At 41.0% G+C, this 16,293-nt stretch overlaps 1 protein-coding gene across 11 annotated transcripts in view; it reads right to left on the reverse strand.

The window, feature by feature from the left end:
• Positions 1-15,062, reverse strand: part of LOC308633473 (protein CutA homolog) — a 33,447-nt gene extending 18,385 nt beyond the window's left edge. For 7 of the 11 annotated variants that reach the window (XR_014018789.1, XR_014018790.1, XR_014018791.1 and 4 more), the window contains exons 1-5: positions 14,653-14,801; positions 10,573-10,721; positions 6,296-6,355; positions 4,527-4,572; positions 4,221-4,270 (exon numbers count right to left, since the gene is read on the reverse strand). Coding sequence is in view for 8 of the 11 variants with exons in the window: in XM_081266306.1 (XP_081122432.1) it covers positions 4,221-4,270; positions 4,527-4,572; positions 6,296-6,355; positions 10,573-10,721; positions 14,653-14,724 (377 nt within the window). In the remaining 3 variants the exon portion in view is untranslated. Of the gene's footprint in view, positions 1-4,220; positions 4,271-4,526; positions 4,573-6,295; positions 6,356-10,572; positions 10,722-14,652 lie in introns of all 11 variants that reach the window. The other 4 variants (XM_081266307.1, XM_081266301.1, XM_081266303.1 and 1 more) reach the window with 3 other exon arrangements.
• Between the last annotated feature and the right edge of the window lie 1,231 nt (positions 15,063-16,293).

Here is a 16,293-nt window from a genome sequence, read left to right on the forward strand (position 1 = left end):
TTGGAGTCTCACAGACATGGTTCAAATTCTAAATTTCCTTACTAGCTGTAAGGACTATGGACAAGTCACTTCATTTTCTAGGGATAAAAATAATACCTATGTAATTAGATTGCTGAAGACTAAATAAGACAAGGTATATAAAGCACTTACCTAGTCCACCAACTGGCACTGCACACATTCTATTAGATGTTAGCCTCTGTTTTCATTAGTCTCCTATACACACTGTTCTAAATTCCCTCCCACAATTCCTCTGTATTCTTCCCCACATAGAAAGTTCTTCCTGCTCCTGCTGATCAATCAAAAGCCTTTCTCTCCCTCAAGGTCCAGCTCAACCACTAGCCTTTTCTAAGGGATCCTCACTGACCACTAGGCCACAGAAATCCCTCCCTTCTCTCCTGTTTCACCTGGCTCTTGTCACACAATACAAGTTCTCTTCACTTTCTGACTGAAGAAACATGAGAACTTGGTTTCAGTTTCCCATTTGTCAAACAGAATAATAATTCTCTATGTCCTTTCTGCTGCTGAAAGAACCAATTTAAAGTTCTCATGACATAACTTGATTAACAAATCACAACATGGGTGTAGGTGCTTAAACATGTGGAGTAAGTTGGATAAATTTTATCCAGTTCCTGAGGATAATGAATTTTTTCATGGACATCTAGGTAACTGTTTTTATAAACAAACATAAAGAGGCCAAAGTGCATATTTTAATAAGCACTTTAGTAGTAAGAGCTGCTGATGACAAAGCATCATTTCATATGTATACCTCACATATTAATTCCAAAACACATGACTATGATCACCATTTCAAAGACAAGACAGTGGAGGCACAAAAAGTATTGATATTCTGCATGTACTTATGGTACAACTAGCCAGTGGGAAGCCACATTTCAACATTAGGAGGTTAAGCTCTGGAGTTCTCACTCTTAACCCTGATGTGTTAAGTTATTTCTTGACAGTGTAGGTTCTACCCAAGATGTCTTACTCCCTCAACTCTGTTGAGATGGTAACATAAGGGCCTTCTCTATAGCAACATTTGAGACTTAGCTATAGCCTTATAGCCACAGATTCCTAGTTCTCTAAAAAGTGAAGGGAAACAATTTTATCATCCAAATAGGTAGTTCACATCTTTGGCTGCACATTCGAGTCAACCTGGGGTGCTTTTTAACAGTACCATACTAGCTGGGTACAACAGCATGCACCTGTAGGACCAGTTGAGGCAGGAGGATCACTTGAGCCAGAAGTTCCAACACCAGCTTCGGCAACATAGCAAGACCCCGTCTCAAAACTAACAACAATAATAATATCATACTTTGTTCCCATCCTAAACAAATTTAAAGTGGTAGTTTGAAAAATACCACTGGTTTAGACTATAGGAATTCCTGGAGAATATTACTAACATGTAGTTTGATTCAATAGGTCTGGGGTGACCATGAGATTCTGCATTTCTAGCAAGTGTCCAGTGATATCAATTCCAAAACTTACACTTTGAATGATATAGGGTTATACCACTGGTTCTAAAAGTGAGGTCCACTAACCTCTAGGGGTCTCCAAGACTCTTCCATGGGGTCTAAGAAGTCAAAACTATTTATATAATAACACTAATTTGTCATTCATCTTTTTACTATGTCAATGTTTGTGACAGTGGTGCAAAAGCAGTGATGGGTAAAACTACCTGCATGTTTACATATATCAAGCAGTGGCACCAAACCACACTATCATTGTACTCTTCACACCTGCATTTTTTAAAAAAAATATCTATTTTTAAGTTTTAGGTTGACACAATATCTTTATTTTATATTTATGTGGTGCTGAGGATCGAACACAGTGCCTCATGCATGCTAGGCATGCACTCTACCACTGAGCCACAACCCCCGCCCTCACACCTGCATTTTTAAAAAGTCAGACATTTTTGAAGTGGTAAAAATTACTTTTTTTGAATTATTTTTTGACCTTTGAATACATGTCTTTTTAATATTCTGAATGGCAAAACAGGAAGTACACATAGGCATTTCTGTTGTGTACCTAGGCTCAATAGTCATTGAGGGGCTGGCGATGTGGCTCAAGCGGCAGCGCGCTCGCCTAGCGTGCGTGCGGCCCGGGTTCGATCCTCAGCACCACATACAAACGAAGATGTTGTGTCTGCCGAGAACTAAGAATAAATAAATGTTAAAATTCTCTCTCTCTCTGTCCCCCTCTCTCTCACTCTCTCTTTAAAAAAAAAAAAAAAAAAGTCCTCAGTTTTCCTTGATGAGCAGAATCACAGCCTCTAGAACAGGAGTCCCCTGTGTTTCTCCTTTGCTAGCAAAGCAATAAAACTTCTTAAAAAAAAAAAAAAGTCATTGAAAACAATCTGAGTCACAAGCTAAACTAGACATATTTTTTTTTTTTTTTTTTTTTTTTACTGGGGATTGAACCCAGGGGCATTTAACTACTGAGCCACATCCCCAGCCCTTTTTTATTTTGAGACAGGGCATCGCAAAGTTGCTAAGTCTGGCTTTGAACTTGCAATCCTCCTGCCTCAGTTTCCTGAGCTGCTGGGATTTTAAGCATGTACCACCATGCCCAGCTAGACATACTTTTTTTCTTTTTCTTTTTCTTTTTTTTTTTTTTGCATAACATTTTTGCTTTCAAATCTGAATAACTGTAATTTGTCTGTCATTTTTACAAACTATAACTGAAGTCTTGAGTATTAGGAAGACATTTCCTCAAATAGAAACAAAGTGAACCCAATACTCAAATGAAGGCAATTTATATGACTTATTAACATTAATAAAATTATGTTCTGGGCTGGGGATGTGGCTCAAGCGGTAGCGCACTCGCCTGGCGTGCATGCGGCCCGGGTTCGATCCTCAGCACCACATACAAAGATGTTGTGTCCGCCAATAACTGAAAAATAAATATTACAAAAAATAAAAAATAAATAAATAAATAAAATTATGTTCTAAGACAAAATTAGAATTTTGAAAAATTTGAATTCATTACTGTAAGCTTAAAATTGTCCCAATACTTAAAGGTGCTCCTTTTTTTTTAATATTTATTTTTTAGTTGTACACAATACCTTTATTTTGTTAACTTCTTTTTATGTGGTGCTGAGGATCAAACCCAGGGCCTCGCACATGCTAGGAAAGCACTCTACTGCTGAGCCACAACCCCAGCCCACTTAAAGCTGCTTCTTGAGGAGATCTAGCTATCTTACTAAACCAGATTTTGCAAAAATGTTAAAGGTTTTCACATGAGACTTTTTTTTTCTTTTTAAAATGCAGTCCTAGGGATCAAACCCAGGGCCTCAGGCATACGGGCAAGCTCTCTACCACTGAGCTACACCCCAGCCAGAAATGTTTTTTTCTTGACACATGTTGACATCTGCCACCTCATTGTTTTCCCCAACTGGCTACATGAGGAACCACCCCAGGACAATTCTGTAGATACTTCTATATCTTTTCTCCTCCAAGTTCATCTTCAGTTCTTTTATTTTTCCCACTAGTTTTTGGCTTTGGAAACTATGATTGCTTTCTATAAAAATGCATGTATAGGACTAGGATGGGGGTGAAGTTCAGTGGTAGAGTGCTTTCCTAGCATGCAGGAGACCCTGGGTTCCAACTCTAGCACTAAAATAAATAGCACTATTTGTGTTAATATATAATGGTTTACTACTGTTATTTTTAATGACCTAAAACATTTTAAAAATTGCTCAGCTTTAATGTTTAAAAAAGTTAACTTTTATTTTTTAAGAGAACAGACACAAAATTTATTAACATTCCGAAACATGAAAATCATACACCATGTCTGAAATTTAGAAGTGGAAGCTTCTAAACCTTTTCTCAGAGGGGGAAGGGAGATAGGCATGTGTATATATGATTATTAGGGAAATGAATGGACCCTGGAGACAGAAATTAGTTTGTAAAATGATGCTCTCAAAACAGTTATTTTTTTTTTTTATTAACCCACAACAAAGCTCTTTTTGGTCTAAGTAACTTTTAAAAGTGTGAAGGTTCTGAGACCAATATTTTGAGATCCACTGATTTAAACTATCTCATTCTACCTTCCTATTTTATAGAAAATCTATGATTCAGAAAGAGACAGGGACTTGCTCAGAGTTATATGGGAAGTTGATGGCTAGGTTGCAGATTTCCTGCTTCTGAAGCTCACTCATTTGGTCCCCAGAAGAAGAATTTGCCTGTCTGTCGTGAGAATGAGTGAAGAGATGCTAGTCTTACCTGATAAAGCCAGACAGCATGAGGACCTTGGAAGTTTTTGTCTTTATTAACTGTAAAGGAAGAAAAAAACCACTTCTTCAGGACTGAGCCCCAGCTTTGCCCTGCTCATTCACCTAGCCATTTAGCAGTTAGCATTCCTCCCAGGTCACCAGGTCATGTCAGGAGCTCACAGATGAACTTCATGCATCTGAAGTGAGCAAGACCTTCAGTCAATTGATTTATGTTAATTTTCACTGGAACCTGGGAAAAGGTCTTAGTCTTACTCATTCCCTTACCCAGACCACCTCTTCTCCTATCCTTACTTACCAATAAGACCTCAGTGGCTTCTTCTATTTCTCCCTTCCAAAAAAAACTAGAAAAGAAAGCAAAACCAAATTGTGAAGCTCATAAAAGGAGCCCAGCGAATTAAATGTCAAACCTGGCCAGAATACGTGACTTACTAAGAAGGAGGCTAAAATCTTTCTAAGTCCATATCAAGAAGTCTAGAGTTGGTCAAAGCCCCACAAATCATCTAGTTCCATCATTCTAACACATGCATCTAGCATCTTCCAGAACATTCCTGGAGGTGGGAGGTTCACCATCTCTTAAAGAAGTCCCTCGAACTTAAAGGTTTTCACATGAGACTTTTTTTTTTTTCTTTTTTAAATGCAGTCCTAGGGATCAAACCCAGGGCTTCAGGCATGTGGGCAAGCTCTCTACCAGCCAGAAATGTTTTTTCTTGACACATGTTGACATCTGTCACCTCATTGTTTTCCCCAACTGGCTACATGAGGAACCACCCCAGGACAATTCTGTAGATACTTCTATATCTTTTCTCCTCCAAGTTCATCTCTGTTTCTTTCTATGTTTATCCTATATTCATGGCTTCCAGTCCCCTCCCCGACCCTTTGACTAGTGTTGCTATGATCACTGACTTTCAAAGCTGAGTGCCCATGAATGGATGAATGAAAAAATTCAGAAGGCTTCAGGAGAATTAAACCTTGTAAGATACACACACTTCTAGAAATGAAAAATAAAATCAGTGATGATGTTCAGAACAGAGTGTAAGAGCTGGGTACAGTGGCACACGCCTGTAATCCCAGCAGCTTGGGAGCTGAGGCAGGAGGATTGTGAGTTCAAAATCAGCCTCAGCAATTTAGTGAGACTCAGACATCACTTCATCACCTCCCTTATATAGAGACCCTGTCTCTATATAAAATATAAAAAAGGGCTGGGGTTGTGGCTTAGTGGATTCAATCCCTGGTACAAAAAAAAAGGAGAGGGAAGAGAAGAAGAAAAGAGTTTAAGAACAGCATCATAGGGCTGGGATTGTGGCTCAGCGGTAGAGCGCTCACCTAGCACGGGCGGGGCCTGGGTTCGATCCTCAGCACCACATAAAAATAAAGGCATTGTGTTGTGTTCATATACACCTAAAAAAATAAATATTAAAAAAAGAGAACAGCATCATGGGAAAAGGGGGAGATTTAGCCTGAGATGTACATTGACCCAGGGTAAATCTAAGATGACCTAGGCCATGAGCCCTTCCCTGTCACAGCTTTGGTAAATATAAGAATTCTAAGCTGATATTCTATTCTGGTTACAAAACACTCATTTCCAGACTGGATGAATAGTGAATCGCCTATAACATTTTTTTTTTTTTTAATGCTTAGAATTGAACCCAGGGCCTTGCACATGTAGGCAAATGCTCTACTACTGATCTACCTCCCTAACCCTTGTTCTGCTTTTTAAAGATTCAAAGGCCTGGGCCCACCCACTAACTGAAAAGATCTAGTCTGGAGTTCAGGGAATTGATATTACAGCCAAATTTGGGAGCCACTGCTATAGATGATGTGAACAATAACAGAGTAACATTACTTTTTCCTTCTCTCTCTATAAACAGCATATTTTTGCTTTCCTTGGATGAGATAAACTACTTGATTGATCTCCTCTGAATATAAGTCAACTGTGAACCACTGACTAATTTAATACCTTTGAGTTATTCTTTGGTAATTCCCATTAGTTTAGTGCTCTTTCCATCAGCCAGGACCTGACCCTAAGACTCCCAATTCCCCTTTATTGGCCATAGCAAAACTCACAGTGAAGATGTCTTGGGCAAGATGTTCACAGAGGCAGCCAGTTTCTTATCTAGTATGCCCCTAAAGCAAAGAGAAAAGGTAGCGGTCACTAGAGCAAGTCCCAGGATCTAAAGAGGAAGGATGGGAACAGGGGTTCTTGGGAATTACCTTGGAAATCTAAATCTAAGTAGAAAATAATTTAGGATGTCCCTCCCCTGCTTTGGTTTAGTCCCCAGATTTCATGTGTTAGAAATTTTATCCTGTTAACAGTATTTGTGAGGCTCTTGGGAATTAATAGCAGCGTGGAAATGTGGGGCTGAAGCTGCTACAGGATCCATTAGGGCAATGCCTAGTAGAGCCATAGGGGTTGGACTGCCACAGAGACCCGGGATTATAGAGCTATATGGCTGGCAAGTAAGAGCTATCAGCTTACCCAAGTGAGCTGAAGCTGTACTGAGGTGGAGGCTGGGCTGCACAAGGCCTCGGGGACATAACCCCTGTCCCAATATATCCAGGAAGGGGAACATGCAATTATGGAAGATGGTTCTAGGGCCTTCAGATTTAATGCTGTTCATCCTGTTGGGTTTTGGACCTCCATGGAGCTGGTGACTCCTTTCTTTCTGCCTGACTTTTCTGTTTAGAATGGGAACATCTGTCCTATGGCCTGTTTCACCACTGCGCTGTAGAAGTGTGTAGCTCCTTTGATTTTTCAGGCCACAGTAGATTAAATTTGCCTCAGGCATGCTTTCAATCTCACCCGAATCTGATTCAGATGAGAAAATGCACTTTGGACTTTTGTATTATTTTTGGAACCAGTTAAAATTTGGGGGTTTATTGTATTTTGCATGTGAGGACATGGATATTGGGGACTATAGGCAGAAGTTATGGTTTCAGTGTGTCCCCAGAATTCCCTAAATCATGTTAGTGGATTTGGAGGTGGGGCTTTTAGGTGATTAGGATTACCTGAGGTCATGAGGATGGCACCACCATGAGGGCATAGGTGGCATTATAAGAAAAGGGAGAGAGACCAACCTAGCATACTTGCTCTGTATCACCATGTGATGTTCTCTGCCATATTATAAAGCAGGAAGTAGGCCCTCACTAGATATCAGCACCATACTCTTGGAGTTCCTAGCCTCCAGGACCATAATCTAGATAAACCTTTATTGTTTATAAATGACCCAGCTTGTGGTATTCAGTTACTGCCACAGAAAACAGACTCAGACATCACTTCATCACCTCCCTTCAGAACAGTCCATAAACAGCATGCATAGGACCTCTGAAGACAGAGCTGTTTCTATGTACTTTTCTGGGTGAGAAGTAAGAAAGCAGCTATGGGAAGGAAGTTTTAAGGAGAGGCCCAGTCTGTCTGGGGTCTGGGCAGTAATTAACATTGGACCTAAAGAAGATCCGAATTCCATTTCCAGCCCTGCTGTAAGATGGCTATGGGACCTTAAGTAAGTTCTTTCTTTCTGTCCCTCTCCTGCTTTGGGGAAATAAGCAACCTGACCTGCTATACAACAAGACTGGTTTGGCCAGTGGTTTTCAACCTTTCCTATTCCCAATAATTTCTTTTATTATGCTACCTCTACCTTTAACCATCTAAGATAATCTAGCTGAGACACTAAATGCTTCTGACTGTAAATACCCATGTGACCACACAAAACTAATACAATTCCAAGCAAAAGCAAAAAGAAAAAAAAAAAAAAAAGCATCATGTTTTGGCAAATATAGGACCTTTTCATCTTTCTTTCTTTTTTAAAGGAAACCAAGGGAACCTCACCTCTGTTCTCTGAAGTGCTTGGACCGAGCCAAACAAACCTTTTCTGAGCCCTGCTCACTGATTCCTCTTTCCCTCAGCCATTACCAAGAGAACTGACCTCTTTTCTTTTTCCTTGAGCCCCCAGCTGAAGAGTATTCTATTTAAGGCTCCATATTCATGTGACATTATCACCACTGTTACTCTCTTGGAAAATTATCAACTGTAAGAAGAGACCTGTCACACAAACTTGTTCAAGCAACTGCTGTGAGCCTTGTTCACTCAACCACTCACTGCGAAATTACATTTAATTGGTTCTCCCGGTGTTAAGCAAATGCAAGGAGCAAGTTACACACCCATGGAAGATAATCACATTGCCTCAGAAGCCCTTTCCCAAATATGAACTCCTCAGCAACTAATAATAGCAACCTGTCTTTAATATGGAGGGGTTTTATACAAAAAGTCCCTAAAGGGCTGGGTCTGTGCCTCAGTGGTAGAGCGCTCGCCTAGCATGTGTGAGGCCCTGGGTTCGATCTTCAGCACCACTTAAAATAAATAAATAAATCAAATAAAAGTCCTATGTCAAACTACAACTAAAATATATATATATATCCCTAGAGCATTATAAAAGAGAGTAGGGAAGAAGAGAGGCTGACTGAATTCAATTTTAAAACAGACACACAAACCCTCAAGACCAGTAGAGAGCCACACATGGGGAGCTCAGGATTTAGGAAGCAGAAGGGAGAAGTGCAGAGGTCATACAGGGTAGTGGCTCAAAGAGCAGATACATGTTGGTCCTCATGACATTTTAAAAAATCTTGACATTGGCCAGGCGCAGTGGCACATGCCTGTAATCCCAGCAGCTCAGGAAGTTGAGATAAGATGATCGCAAGTTTCAAAGCCAGCCTCAGCAACTCAGTGAGCCCCTGTCTCTAAATAAATAAAATACAAAATAGGGCTGGGGATGTGGCTCAGTGGTCAAGTGCCCCTGAGTTCAATCTTGGGTACCCCCCCCCAAAAAAATCTTGGCTTTATTAACCAATATTTAATATAGAATGTATTTCACACCCCAAACAATACAGATTATCTAGCTTCTAGCAAAAAGAAAAAACTGAATCTTCCAATATTGGGCCTGCAGGTCAAATTTAGCCACGCTAGAGCTGAGCAGCAGCTGCTCCCTTGAGGCATGAAATACTCTTCTCAGGTCAACACAGTTCCATTGCTCTTTCCTCCCAAAGCCTAGGAAGCACCATCATTATACACCAGCCCACTTCTCATTTACCTGATTACAGGCATTTTCTTTCTTTCTTTCTTTTCTTTTCTCTTCCTCTTCTTCCTCCTCCTCCTCCTCCTCCTCCTCCTCCTTCTTCTTCTTCTCCTCTCTCTCTCTCTCTCTCTCTCTCTCTCTCTCTCTCTCTCTCTCTCTCTTTCTTTCTACCAAGGGATTGAACTCAGGGCACTTAACCATTGAGCCACATCCCCAACCCATTTTTGCACTTTACTTAGAAATGGGATCACAATGAGTTGCTTAGGGCCTTGTTAAATTGCTGAGGCTGGCTTTGAACTCGTGATCCTCTTGCCTCAGCCTCCCAAGCCGCTAGAATTACAGGCATGTGTCACCGTGCCTGGCTGCCTATAGGCATTTGATTGTTATTGTGACACTGGACTAGTTTTAGTCTACTATTAACTTTAAAAGGCCGAGTTGTAAAGCAAGAAGAAAAGGAACACAGAGCCACGGCCATTACTTCTCAGCCTCACTAACTCTCTTCAACCTGTATCTATAAACAGAAGGGGGAAAATTCAGATATAATAAACATTTTCTGAGCACCTACTATATTTACTGGGGTATGCACTGTTTATATTTCATCTCATTTAATCTTCACCACCACTCTGTGAGGTAGATGCATAATGCCGTTTTATAATTTAGAAAACTGATGCTTCAAGAAGGGAATCAGATGTGACTTGGCTGTACATACTTGCCTACCATGCTCAAGGACCTAGGTTTGATGCCTAGCACTGCCAAAAAAAAGAAGAGGAGGAAAAGGAGGAAGTGGAAGAAGAGACACAGCTCGGCCAAGATCACATACATAGTAAATGGCATATTCACATTGAAACCCTGGCCTAAACCAGTATTCTTTCTAGTATGTCACAGCTGCTTCTAGAAAACAGCCAAATACTTGAAATGACCTCCTCCTCCTTACTTATGAACAAAGAGAGGTGGGTCAGCAATTTGGAGACTTAGATTACAAACCTGCAGGGTTCCACAACTCTCTTATCTTTGCCTTCAGCAAACCACCTCTCTCTGGGCCTCAGATCCCTTTTATGCCCTCCTGCACCACTTGACATTTTTAGGCCCTGCAGCAGCATCAGTTGGGGGATCATTTGGCCATGCTCCTTGTATCACCCCAAGCAGACAGCTATAGAGTTCATTGGACAGGCAGGTTTGTGAGAAGCAAGAGAAGGGCCCAAATTAGTCCCTCTCAAGCTTCTTAGAGCTTCCCAAGTCTTCTGGGGCAGCACCTTAGCCCCTACACTATACCTGGCAATGTCTCTAGCAATTTGCTCGTTGGGACAGTTGACAAAGACGATGGAGTGTGTGCCAGAGATATAGCTGCCGGTGATGGCTGAGTGAAGCTGTAGGCTAAGGGTCCTGAGCATGGGGTACATCAGAAAAGAAGTTGCCAGGATCTACACAGTGGAAAAGAAAAGTACAGGTCAGTGACTCCCATCTCCAGCAGACTAGAACCAAGGCTGATATCATTTTTTCATCCCCCAACCCCATCTATAAAATAACCCCTGAAATCTACATTGAGTTTTCATATTTTCCTCTGCATATTTTAGATGAGAAAGAAAATGGAAGCTCACAATTCAAAAAACTTTTTCAAAATCATATAGCTTTAATTGGTGAAGCCAGGATTTGGACTCAAGCCTGGATGACTTTAAATCCTTTTTTATTGTGCAAAACTCCTATTGCTGGTGATACTAACTGGCATCCACTGAACTGCCATCATTATGTGAAGATTATTATGAATGATAAACTCTTAAATCTATTGATTTTCAAGGAGTAATTTCACCTGCGTTCATTTGTATATGCATTAGGGAATGTCAGACAATCTAGTGCAAAAGGTAGGCTTGTGAACAGATCAATTCTGAAACAATGTAACCCGGGCTGCTGTGCTGGGAGGACCAAGAGGAAAGCTGTGCTAGAAGGAGCAGGAAAAAGCTTTGAAGAGAAGGAATGAGGTAGGACTGAAAAGAAGAAGTCATCTGAGTTGGATATGAAATAAGTAGGATTATAAGAGGGTGCTCTAAGCAAATGATAATATGTACAAACTCAAGAGGTACAAGGGACAGATGAAATATCCAGTCTGTACCAGATTTGCATGGGATAGTAAGAGTAAATCAGAGAAAATGAGGTTGGCTAGAATTATACAGAAAAGGGTCAGGGGGGCTGGGATGTGGCTCAAGCAGTAGCGCACTCGCCTGGCATGCGTGCGGCCCGGGTTCGATCCTCAGCACCACATACAAACAAAGATGTTGTGTCCGCCGAAAACTAAAAAATAAATAAATAAATAAATAAAAGTTCTCTCTCTCAAAAAAAAAAAAAGAAAAAAGAAAAGGGTCAGGCCACAGATTTGGGGGTTTGCACTCAGGTGACTGAGTGCTTTTAGAGGTTTTTAAAGTAAGACAATAATAATATGGCCAAGCCAAGTAGCATTATAAAAGGGCTGGGAATGGGGAATGATCAGAAGGCAGCCTACTTAGCCATTTTAGTAACCCAAGAAAAAGACATTGAGATCCTGAACTGGGGTTGGGATTGTGGCTCAGCGGTAGAGCACTCGCCTAGCATGCACAGGGGCCCTGGGTTCAATCCTCAGCACCACATAAAAATAAATGAATGGAATAAAGGAATTGTATCCAACTACAATTAAAAAAATAAATATTAAAAAAAATTCCTATAAAAAAATCCTGGACTAAGGTGGCACTGACCATGTGAGAGGAAAAGGCATTCAAGATATAACTTCTTTTTATTTTAATGACAAACATCCAAAATCGGGGGGAATAAAAAGAACTGGAGATCCCTTCTATTCCAGGATTCTCCGTTTGGTGGACATAATGGAGCTATTAACAGGGACAGAGGCAACTTGCAAGGAGTCAGGCAGGGACTCAGCAAGGCTGAACAAGAACTGCTTCTCCTGCCTCCTAGGCCAGGGATCTGGCTTTGCTCAAATGAACCTCTGTCCTCCCTTCTCATTTTACATTATCGCCTCTGTCCTAGCTCCTACTTGTTGGCAGGGCCTGAGTAGTGGTTTTATATCTTTAGCTGCAGTTTGACCTCAGGCCTTTTGGGTTGGGTTTTTCATTCCCTCCCACTATCTCCACAGTGCCTCAGTCTCACATTAGCTCTTTGAACCAAACCAAAAACCATGCAAGAAAAAAAGAACCAGGCTTTTCAAGGAAGCTTTTACTCTTATTTCTTTTTGACAACTCAATTGGACCACAGCAGGAAAAAATAGAAGGACTAGAGGGCAGGATTTAAATCCTAGTGCCAGTACAGATAGCTGTCTATGGCCTGCCAAGTTTCTTCCTCTTCCTTCTATAATCCTGATGTAAAAACTGGAGATTATGACATTCATGCTGCCTAACTCAAGAGCTGATAGGGGTTCAAACAAGATAGGAAAAGCAATTTGTAATCACTAACTCAATAAAGGAAGGGCTGTGTTTAGTTCACCATTCTCCCCACCTCAGTTCCTGGCACACAGCAGGTTCTCAATAAATACTTGTGGATTAGTGAATTAGTAGCACACAAGTGAAATGCTGTTGCTAAGACTAAATAGCCTTGTGAAGAAGGCAAGGCTTCTGGGTCACCCACTATGAGCAGTGCTTTCAGAACACTGTATGGTATTCCAGCTACATGACTCTAAAGAAGCTTCCAGCACCACTCTAAAGAAAAGGAGCATTCAGCCAGGCATTGTGGGCCTAGGCAAGTGGACTGCAAGTTCAAGTCCAGCCTGGGCCACTTATGAAGACCCTGTCTTAAAAAAAAAAAAAGAAGAAGAAGAAGAAGAAGAAGAAGAAGAAGAAGAGGAAGAAGAGGAAGAAGAAGAGGAGGAGGAGGAGGAGGAGGAGGAAGAAGAAGAAGAAGAAGAAGAAGAGAAAAAAAAAAAGACTGAGGAGGCAAAGTGCTCCTGGTGATCCCCAGTACCCCCCAAATAAATAAATAACCAACCAAGAGGTAGATGGGCCCTCAGGTATTATCTAAGACAACCCTTAATTCAACAAATAAGGAAACCAAGGCAGAACATACAGAAACTCAGTGATAGACCAATTCTTGCCTCCAAGACCCCTGACTTCCATTCTGACTTTTATGCTTTGCAATAAGCAGGACTAAGAATGGATTCAGGGCATCCTTGAAGCTTTGTTTTATCCAGTGCTTCTCAACTCAGGGAGATTTTGCCCCTCTGTGTACATCTGGCAATGCTTAGAGACAATTCTGACTGTCATGACTAGGAAGAGGTACCACTGTCATCTAGTGGGTGGAGACAAGGCTGCTGCTAAACCTCCTTCTGTTGTGCCATTCACAGAATACAATGAAATACAGAGTATTCCTACCACATTACTATCTGGGAACAGACTATATGCCTGAGAAATGTTTATGGGCCACATCAGTTAAATATCAGAAGTAAGAAAGGTCAGTTTGGACCCCAAAGTGGACTATAATACTTTAAAAAGTAACATGTTATGAGTGTGAAACCAGTGGAAAATATACATATCACAACATTCCCAAACAGAAACAGTTACTATCATAGGAAAAGAGTCACCATAAATTTTAAAGAAAAGCCTTTTTATTATAAAGCCTTCATATTTATGTCCTTTACTATACACCTTTTCATATTGATGTCTTTTTAAATATACCTTATCTAATTTAACATTCTTGTAAAATATTTTATGTACCCTTTCAGTAATTTCCTATTGTATTCAACCTTTCTCCTTTTTTTGTCCTAGAATATGTACACAGCCTTTCAGAGGCTATGGTTGACTTTACAGCCTGTGACAGGCAGAAGGGGCCTCACTAATCACCAAAGCCAGTGGCACTAAACCTGTAATCCAAGGAATCTGTAAATACCCTGAAGTCAAATGCAATATTGAGATTATCTATACATTTTCCTGGAGTACAAACCCAGAGCTTTCAAAAAAACAATTCAATGAGATTTACAGTCCCCAAAAGTTAAGAGCCACTGATTTGTGCCAATTTTGACAGATAAGGAAATAATGATCAGTGAATGGGAGCAATCACTCCCAAAAGTAAGGGGTAAGCTGGGCTAGAACCCAGGGCTTCTAACCCTCTCCTAGGCTTTTTCCCCATTCTCACTTCCAACATCAATTTTAAGATATTTCAGATGAGAAAACACAGTCCCAGAAAAATTAGTCTATTATACAACAGGAAAAGGAAAGAATCTATCATGAAACACTTAAGTGGGACTTTATCAGCAGATACGCGTTGCCCTCCCCCACTCTAGCAAAGAAACAGCACACTCATCTGTCCCTAGAAGTCAGGAGTAAAGGTATGGTGGTAACCTTGAGAACCACCCCGCTATCTCCAAAGGATCTTACCTACCTGCCCCCAACTAAAACCCCAGGACCAGTCAAGAGAAATATGCCTTCTTCTCCTCCATCCTTCTCCTTCCATTCCCCAGGCTAAAGGTTTAAGGATGAGGGGGTTTCACCCTGTAGACTAAGGACTCACCAGAAAGCATATGAGGACAGAGGGCCGCGAGTAGCCTGGCAGAGGGCACCGTGATCCCAGCCTGTCCATGGCTTTGTTGGTAATTTAGCACAAGGCAGTGGCAGTGAATTAGTCTCAGGCGGGATGCCGGCTGGTGGGCGGGCACTGAGGGCCTTATCTGCCCTTTCCCCACAAGGCCTCTGGTCTGCACACTGCACGCCCCGCCCCAGCCAGGCTGGCCAAAGACACTGTAGGAAACTGGGAAAGGGAGGTTATTTTCACTGGGCACACCTCTCCCTTGAAACTTACAACCTAAGCACTCAGACCTATAACTCTTGCAAAAATATATGCTATTTTCTCTTTCCATTCCAACAAACAAAAAGGCATGTCCCCAGAAATATACAGATAAAGACATAAACTTTCAGAAACCACAGCACACAAACACTAAAACACATACACAAAACACTTCTCTAAAGAGCTTCAAACTACCTATAAACAAGGGAAGCACAGAATGTAACTCTTACACAATGTGGCCCCCATACTGCCCCCTCCTCCGAGGATCTCCCCTAATTCTCTTTGGCTTAGAATACTCTTGCCCACTTCTTCACTTCCTAATAAACTCATTCCTTTTCCCAGGCCAACTGCCCTGGGAGCCTTTCTCAGAGTTAATCTCAGTCCTCTTCTAAAGATACACTACGCTTGTTTTGGAGAGTGGCACATAAAACCAGCAAGCCAAGGGCTGACTGTTGTCCCTTGGGAATGCAGAGTCCACTGCTATTACAGTTTCCAAATTTTTAATATGCCTTTTTATTATAATGCCTTCATATTTATATCCTTTACTATACACATTTTCATATGCTATTTTCTCTTTGCAGCTTTTCAATGTGAAATATCCCAGTTTTAAAATGATGGCAAGTTAGCACAGAGGAAAAGCTTTAGTGCACAGGTAAACTGTTTCAGGGAACCATTTTACATCTTAATTGTTCTGGTGGCAGTTACACAGGTATGAAAAAAATTCAACTGGACACTTCAACAGGTGAATTCTATTGTATGTAAATAGTTTCTTACACAAAACAGGAAACACTGAAAAACAATTGAAAAAATTTTCAAAATGGAAGGAAAACAACAAAATCTTGTTTGCAGATTTGCAGTTCATAGCTTCCCTGTTTATTCTCATCACCTGTTCATCTGTCTCACTTGTGGAGACTACAATTTCCTTTTCTGGGGCTACTGGGAATTTAACCCAGGAGCACTTACCACTGAGCCACATTCCCAGCTCTTTTTATTTATTTTTACATTTATTTTTTAGTTGTAGTTGGTCACAATACCTTTATTTCACTTATTTATTTTTATGTGGTGCTGAGGATTGAACCCAGGGTTTCGCATGTGCGAGGCGAGCACTCTACTGCTGAGCCACAACCCCAGCCACTCTCTTTATTTTTTGAGACAGGGTCTTGCTAACTTGCTGAGGCTGGCTTTGAACTTGAGATCCTCCTGTCTCAGCCTCCCAAACTGAGCCACTGGGATTACAGG

This window comes from Spermophilus citellus, assembly GCF_964194105.1.
Source record: "Spermophilus citellus genome assembly, chromosome: 2".
Lineage (NCBI taxonomy): Eukaryota > Metazoa > Chordata > Mammalia > Rodentia > Sciuridae > Spermophilus > Spermophilus citellus.